General features: G+C 38.0%; 1 protein-coding gene across 1 annotated transcript; it reads left to right on the forward strand.

Moving 5' to 3' along the window:
• The first annotated feature begins 4,835 nt into the window (after positions 1-4,835).
• LOC118578705 (olfactory receptor 51J1) lies at positions 4,836-5,789 on the forward strand. The gene is given in 3 exon segments (XM_036179875.1): positions 4,836-5,136; positions 5,139-5,398; positions 5,400-5,789. Coding segments are annotated over 3 exon segments (951 nt in total).
• Positions 5,790-9,236: the final 3,447 nt, after the last annotated feature.

Raw genomic sequence — 9,236 nt, forward strand, 5'->3', positions numbered from 1 at the left:
GACTAACCCCGATAACTTTGTGATATCTCCTCTCAGCTAGCCACATATTTATATGTTTAAGAGTTGGAGGAGGGCATTTTGCCAGACTTTGATTTTTCTTCTAAAGAGTGACTGTGCCCTGTCTAATCTGCATGCCTAGTCTTGGGTACATTGCCCCTCAAAGAATTCAAGGCTCTTTTCCAAAACTACTTAGTGTGTCAGACAACTTCTTATTTAGGATGAGATCTGCATTCATATGCTGTTTTTCAAAGTGTCGTCAGGCTACCACTTCAGTGTATCACTTGGATATTCTGATACCTGTCTTTTGAGAAAACTTCTCAGCATTTCCTTGCTTTAATGAACATTTCCTTGAAGACTCAATTGATGATCACATTCATTTGATCCTTGTCGAATGCACTATATCTTCTTCTCCAAAAGCACCTGTTGAGTATTTTTTAATCATTCTACCTATACACTCACTAACTCAGTTTCACTGTGGTCTTTAAATACCTTTTCTTTGCAGGATGGTAGATTTTGTGTCCTGGCTGCGTAAGTTGTTAGAACACCTCTTCATATTTGTTGTGTTCTTATAATTATTAAGGACTTTCTTTTCTGAATTCCTTCACTTTTTTCTAAGTCTTGTGAGCCACTCTTGATTTATAATATCTAGGTCTTGTTATATTCATGTGTATCTTAACATTTAAAGCATATTTTTGCTAACTATACAACTGTACACAGCTTCTCCTCTCTTGTAAAACTAGTGTCATAAAGAAAACACTTCCCAAACAATCTTAATAAATCTTACAATTGGATTATGTGAACTTTTAAGACAAAATATGTTTTTATTATGTCTTAAAATATTTATATAGTATTTTATCCTTAAGTGATGCAATAATAAAATATAATTAGACATCTTTCAACACAGTTATACATTGGCTAATGATGGAGTCAAGATAATGTTGCATATTCATCCTTTAGATCTTTAGCATTTCTGTGTGGTGATAGTATTCAAAACACTCTTTATTGTCTATTTTAGAATAGACAATGTATTACTGTTCACCATTGCTATCCTACTATGCAATAATAGAACACCAGAATTTGTTCTTCCTATTTAACTATAAAATTGTATATTTAGCTAAGCTCTTCTAACCACCTCATCACCCCTGTGCTTTCTTTAGCCTTTGTAATTTTTTTCTAACTTTAATTTATATATGACTATTTTCAGATAACATAATATTCTCCAAGTGTTTGCTTTCATTTTACATGTAAGGATATAAAATGTTCTAAGTAATTTCTATACACTGTTTATTTAATGATCACAGAGGATAAATATAGCCACATTTACTTTCATACACATGTTTAGTTTCCTTAGGGGCATCTGATACTGAGAAAGTGGTATGATTACTTAGTTAATTGCTCTTAAGGGAACCTTACTCTGTCTCTATTACTCCCCTCCTAGAGATTTTGATTGGCTTTAAAAAGATGGAAGGAATTGTTCTAGTCATAGATTTATGAAGACAAGGATGATGTGGCCAACTGTCTTGCCAAAGTGAGCTCCCTTGGTCCAGCCTGCTGTTGAGTGGTGAGTTCTCAAGCCTATGGTCTCCTAGCCCTGCATCTTAAAGCAGCTTCAGAAAGAATCCCACCTCCATCCCAGGTCAAAGCTCTGTAGATTTCTTCCTAATAATAGGCATGTCCCTCTAACTTCCTGAACATGTGAGGTAGAATGAGAGGAAGCATTTCCTAAGGTTGAAGACAGCTAACAGCAAGTTAACAAAACAATATCAGAAGTCATAGGATGTAGAAATAGTCCTTCTGGTGTTTCACTTGGGCTTCCCCATGCAACCCGTGCATCTTTTCAGAAGCTGATATATTAATAGGAATTCCTTTTTTTCTTGTTTCCCTCACAGATGCTGTGAGAGTATCAGTGAGGCAGTGATAGGAAATAGTGGCTTCTTTGAAAACTGAGGATAAATAAACTTGACCTCCCAGAGAATGCTTTTAAAAGGAGATCGTGGGCAACAAATACTAATATTGACTTATCACTAAAAGCTCATGATAAATACTCAGACCCTGCATGAGGCAGATAGCAACACTGCTGTCTTTAACAGCAAAGAAACAAATACACACACAAGCAGGTGAAGGTGCACTTAGCATAGGAGTTACCTCCACTCTGTGCAGATCCAGGATTGTGAAATTCAGTGTATTACATTCTCTTCTTTCAGCTGATAGTTTCTATATTATTATTCTCTTCTACTCTGTTTACTTTCCACCTTCACAGCTAACTGATCTGTTTCATCACCTTCCAATTTTTGTAACACATCCTAAACTCAGGAGAACAACTGTGTTAAGATTGCTTTCAAGAACATCTGGAGATGGGAGAGCAGGGATGAGAGAGAGGCAAAAATGCAAGAGCAATAGAAAACAAAATCAACACAGAACAAAGGGCTGAAAAAATAAGGTAAGAGGGTCTCTTGTTCTAGGATTGGTCATCTCACAATCAAGTTAACTTGAGGTGTGGCAAGCAAGATACAGGTTCAGTGTGGTCAAGCATTCAGTAAAGCAAGTCAAGAGAAAGAGCTATTCAGTCCAGGAGATTAATAATTGATCCTCTTAAAATGAATTTTTGAAAGGGCTGGAGAAATGGCTCAGCAGTTAAGAGCACTGGCTGCTCTTCCAGAGGTCCTGGGTTTAATTTCCAGCAACCACATGGTGACTCACAGCCATCTGTAATGAGATCTGGTGCCCTCTTCTGCCACACAGGCAGAACACTGTATACACAATAAATAAATCATTTTTAAAAAATACACCTCATAGAGTAAAATGCTAGTCCTAATCCAATAAAGTTTTTGATTATTTATTTTAATATACCTTTAAAAAGAAACTAAATGTTGAAGCCTGTGTTTCAACGCATTCTGTTGTGTGTGATCATTTTTTCTGAGGTCAGTGATTTGCTCCTGACTCTGACCACCTTAACTTGAAGCACAGCCCACCATACAGACCTTTCCCAAATCTGGTATCTACAGAGTTAAATTGTGTCTGAGAGTCATAAGTAACAGGGATCCTATGTGCAGGAGGAAAATGAGAGGGGTGCTTTTTCATTGCTATCTTTGATATTTTCATAAAAGGTTGTATAAACAATGATTTTTAATATCCCAGGGTATCTACAATTTTCATTTTTCCAATATCTTAATTCAGTGTATGAGACAATACTATGTCACACACTGACTGGCAGTGATTTCTTTTTCCTGTCAGGCATATTCAACCTTTTGACATTGCATACAGCAGCAGCATCTACAAAGTTCACAATCAAGAACTGCAAAATTAACTTACAAGGAAATTTTCATGGTATTTTAAGTGGGTTTATGACTCTGTGCTAGTTCACATGCATAACTGCCATCAGCTGCATGCATCCCACAATCAGCAGATTGGATACCCATGCAGGATACACCTAACTTCTCCACTTAATCTGAAAACTCTCTGTTGAGCCTCATGGCTGAGCTGAAATGCTACTTTCTAAGTAAAATTTCCTCCTCTGGCTTTCAAAAGCAAGGCAAATTCCCTTGCTGGCATCTTTTCATGGTACCCTGAACTTTTCCATCCCAGGATGTAATATAACTGAGGAAAAGATTTTGGGATCCTTAATGACCATGTCTGAACAGGAGTAGAAGCACATGTGCCCTCTGTGTTTTATGGTTAAAAATTGCAGGGATTTCTTGAGTAAGCACAGGACTCTATGCTTCCTCCATCACATATGGTGATTGGTGGAGAAAAATGCTAACTGAATATAGGTCAGCAAGGCAGAGAGAACTTAATAATGCCCAATGTGGAATAATTTGTTCTCTCTGTTGTAGTGACTGTAAAAGAAGTTGTACCAGAGAATTTGTACATTAGGCTTGTGCCTGTGGGAATAATAAGCAGGGTGTATGGGTGGGTGGGTGTGCATGTGCACAGGTGCCCATTGACAAATGAGTTAAAAAATCTACTATGAGAAGTCTTTCCTATCTTCCCTGTCCAGGATGCGCTTGTCTTACTGTGCTGGCCAAGACAATACTTTACTCATTCTAGGAAGGTGGTTTTTCATCTTCTGACAATATTTCCTGCCCAGGAAAGCATTTATTGAAAGTTTGCTTTGTTTCTTGGTATTGCTGCTGTTGTGAGGTCAGTGATGTGTCTAAGACAAAGAAATCCTAATGAATAAGACTAGCATTTTTTTAAGAATATCAATCAGAAGATTCTGGGAGTGATCATCACAGTATTTTCAGGAACCATGAAGTCTTTCCAAACCAGCCAACCTGGTTCCTGACTTCTCCTCAATCATCTGGTCATTTGCACACAGTCCTTCTAGTAATTTGCTCCAGGCTGCATTCATGGTGATGACCTCAGCCTTGCTTTGGTCCTCCATTATTCACTACCTATTCATAGGGAATTTTAAAGTTGTCTTGTACTTATATATTTATCAATAACTTCTATTAATCTATTACAAACATTAGACAATACCTTATTCTGGGATTGTGTATGGGTTTATCTCCCTAGTAGCTTTCTACAGCCAAGAGTGTCCACACCTAAACAAGACAGCCATTTCCATCTTAGCTGATCTACAGTACACTGCAGTTTGGATGCATATTACTCTTTTATCTATGACTTCTTTATGACAGAAACAGAAACTCCTTCACAATGAAAACATTTTAATGGAAATCATCTGTCAGAAATGTGATCTTTGGTTACATGAATCAAAGTTTGTTTTCTTCTTCTCTTTTCTTGATTCCCAATGAATTTTTTTCAACATAATATAATCTCATTAGTTTGTTTCTGACTTTTGAGGTGGCACTGCCCCCACAGGATGAGATTTCAACATGAAGAATTCCAATAGCTCTGTGGGGTTCTTACCTACAACATTCATTTTGGTTGGCATCCCAGGGCTGGAGACAAAGCACATCTGGATATCTGTCCCCTTCTGCCTGATGTATATCATCATCTTCCTTGGGAATGGCACCATTCTTCACGTCATCAGAACAGACACTTCTCTGCATCAGCCCATGTATCTCTTTCTTGCCATGCTGGCATTGGCTGAGGTTGGCGTCTCTGCCTCCACTCTACCAACAGTACTAGGTATCTTCCTTTTTGATACTTTTGAGATTACCTTTGAAGCATGCCTTCTCCAAATGTTTTTTATCCATTCTTTCTCCATTATGGAGTCAGCTGTGTTGTTAGCCATGTCTGTAGACCGCTTTGTGGCCATCTACAGCCCACTGCGTTATACAACTATCTTGACACTGCCTCGCATCTTTGTCACAGGAGCTGTCATTGGACTGAAGAGTGTCTTACTAATGGCCCCACTGCCTATACTGTTACAGAGACTGCCATTCTGTGGTCACAATGCCCTCTCTCATTCCTATTGCCTCCACCCCAACCTTATCCATTTACCTTGTGGGGACATTTCTATCAATAATATCTATGGACTTTTCATTGTTACTGCCACTTTTGGGCTAGATTCATTGCTCATTGTGGTGTCCTATGGCCTTATACTCCATACTGTACTGGGCATTGCCACCGGAGAAGGGCGGAAGAAAGCACTCAACACATGTGGCTCCCATGTCTGTGCTGTGCTTGCTTATTATGTACCTATGATTGGCTTGTCTATGGTACATCGTTTTGCACATCATGTGTCGCCTCTGCTGCAAACCATGATGGCCAATGCTTACCTTTTCTTCCCCCCTGTTATCAATCCCATTGTCTACAGCATTAAGACTAAGGAGATCCGTCGTGGCATTATCAGAATGCTGTCAGAGAAGAGGCTCAGAGTTTAGTGGAAGATGTTAAAAGGGGGGATGTTTAGGTGGTTTCTATAGTCACAGGTCATCCCAGTTTATGTTCTATAACTTATGCAAGCTTAAAATACAATGTCTAGGATCTGTGGAGTTGTGCAGTGGTAAAGAGTGCATACTGCTCTCATATAGAAACCATGTTCTGTTTCCAGCACCACATTAGGCAGTTCACAACTGCCTTCAACTTCAGGTCAAAGGGAATCAATCAGACTCCTCTGACCTCCATGGGCACTTGTACTTCAATACTCATGTGTACGCATGTGCGTATACACACATACACAAACACACACACACACACACACACACACACACACACACACACACACAAATTTAAACAAAATAAATCTTTCTTTAAAAACCTAGTGTCTAGTAGAATGGAGTTAGAATCTAGTAATAAAATAGAATAGAATGACAAGTAAATATGGATTATTTGTGATAAATCGGTTCACAAAAGCAATGGTATTATACATCATGTTGTGTGGCATGCATGCCTAAATATATTACCTTGCAAAGCTAGGGCAGAAATATAAGAAAGATTGTTCCTTAAAACACCTTATTCGCCGGGTGGTGGTGGCGGTGGCGGCGCACGCCTTTAATCCCAGCACTCAGAAGGCAGAGCCAGGCAGATCTCTGTGAGTTCAAGGCCAGCCTGGTCTACAAAGAGAGTTCCAGGAAAGGCGTGAAGCTACACAGACAAACCCTGTCTCAAAAACCAATAATAATAATAATAATAATAATAATAATAATAATAATAATAATACAAAATAAAACACCTTATTCTTCATCAGAAAAGTGAAACTGCAATTTGAAAGATACCTGAGAAAACTCCCTACACTAGGAAGAGAGAAAATAATCAGTATTGTATCCTCCTGAATCTTTGAGTTCCACAGTGGGTAAACTGATACTTGAGTTCTAAGGAATTCAAAGATGGTCCTCCACACAGGTACTGATGTGTCGTTTATCCAGCTTCACTGAGGCCCCATACCAGGTTATCTAAAATTACACACCTTGTACATCATAGAAGATTTTGAAGTTGTTCTACACAGATGCAGAGAAACAAACTTCTTCCTTATATACTTTTTGTATTGTTGAATATGACTCTTCAGACACTTTAAACAATTGAAGAGTTTGTAAGTCAAGATTACTGAGGTACTGATATGTACACTGTTCTTTTAGTGATTCCTCACAGAGCCACAGGTAGCATTAACATAATATTTATTCTTCAGATAAAAATCTACTGCTTCTTCACAGTAAGAATCTTATTCATGCATATAGAACCAAGAGCTACTGTTGCACTCTAGCTGGGCCAACTTTAAGAATAAGAACTATTAAAACTTAGCATATGTCAATGGAGCAAGAACTCAAACAGTTTGCTCTTATAATTCAGCCAAATCGAATGTACTGAGAACAATTCTAGACCATCAAGACTAAGCAGTGATAAACAAGACCAGGTTTCTTCACTCATGGAGTGCTCACTTCACTGAGAAAGTATTTTCTCCACATACGTTCTGCCTCTGCCACACTTCACCTGTAATGAAGTTTAGAATCAGAATTTATAATATCTAATATATGAATAAACACAAATTTTAAAAAGCCTTTGAATATTGTGGTACTTTGAAAGAAAATGATCCCAAAGGGAATGGTAAGTATGGCCTTGTTGAAGTATGTTGGTCGTGTCACTATAGGGGAGGGCTTTGAGGTCTCTTTTGCTCAAGCTTCCCTCAGACCACTTCCTGTTGCCTGTAAGATGTAGGACTCTCAGCTACTTCTCCAGCACCATGTTTGTTTCCATGCCACCTTCTCCCCACCATGGTGATAATGGACTAAACCTCTGAAACTGTAAGCTACCACCTCAAAAAAATGTTTTCCTTTATAATAGTTGCCATGGTCATATTGTCTCTTCACGGCAATAGAAACCCTTACTAGGACAAATATGAATTTGAAACATTTAAAATCTTGCTTTCATAGTGCATTTTAAGGACTGTGATGACTGACAAGGACTGTCTGTAGAAGTTATGCCTATGACCTGACTTGCGAGTTCCCATTTGTCATGAGTGTATACATTCTGAACTGGGAATTTATTGCTGTGTAAGATTCTCCCATTGTGCTAGACACACCCATTGTGTGGCAGCAGAACTCTGTACAGAACAATGATTTAGAGCTGTAGGTATATAGATATAGAGAACTCAAGCTGACAAATCCACAGGAAGGACCTTCCCATAGACAGCCAGAGAAATAAGAGAGAGGTTATTTTCAGGGCCAAGAAAATAAAAAAAGGATCTCTTAAGGGAATCCAGAGAAAAGCATTCCATATTTGGAGGGATACAGAGGAGATGGTGGGATCAGGTTGTCAAATTATGTAGTAGAAAATGAAAGTGTTAGCACCTCACTTCCATTTCCAGAGTTTACATGGTGACTATTCAGCCTCCTTCCTGTGGACACCCCAATATGTAAGGCTATTGAAACTTTGAATCTCCTGACATAGATGCACATCAAACGTATTTACTTTTTGTCTACACTTCAATAATTGTTTTACCTCTTTAAACATCAAAAAATACTTCAAATAATTATATTTCCTTTTTTATATATGTATGTATATATATGTGTGTGTGTATATATGTGTGTGTGTGTGTGTGTGTGTGTGTGTGTGCGTATGTGTGTTTATATATATGAGCTGTGTGCATATTGGGTCTACAATTATAAAAAACAAAAGAATTTTTTTATAATGAACATCTAAACTACAGCTGATTGCCACTGGCTGGGGAAAAATACAGTCTAAATAAAGACTCGTAATGTCTGGGGATACAGCTCAGTTGGTAGAGTATTTGTTTAATGTTCTTGAAGTCCTGAGTTCATAATCTCGCTTACCTTATAAAATGGGGTATGGTTATACAAACGTATAATTCTAGCATTTGGGAAGCAAAGGCAGAAGAAGCAGAATTTCAAGGTCCTCCTCAGCTAGGGAGCAAATTTGAGGCCAGTCTGTACTACATAGAATCATCTAAAATAATTAACAAACACAGTTGCACAAAACTCCTAAGTCAGATGTCTCTAGGTGACACTAGTCACAGTCCCTTCACTCTGAGAAGAGAGCCAGTACATCATATTCAACAGCTATTTTCTGCAGATCACTGTACAGGGACACTCATTTGCTTCCAATGCTGCTTTCCATTGAAAACCATGTGCTGTCCTCAACTCGGTGTTTAATATATGTATATGTATGTCTTTTAGATTTCTCATAGCCTGTATGTGAAAAGGTTTGTCATTTTTTTTATATCCATATGTTTCATTCACTGAATTCTGGTATATTGTGCTTATCAGAATTTATTTATAGGTTTCCAGGGTGTCTGTTTCTATGTAGTCTTATAAATAGTATTGTAGTCAAAAGTTCTCATACATATGTGTCAATTTTTATGTGGTTAAATGCAT

The sequence above is a fragment of the Onychomys torridus genome, chromosome 1 (assembly GCF_903995425.1).
Source record: "Onychomys torridus chromosome 1, mOncTor1.1, whole genome shotgun sequence".
Lineage (NCBI taxonomy): Eukaryota > Metazoa > Chordata > Mammalia > Rodentia > Cricetidae > Onychomys > Onychomys torridus.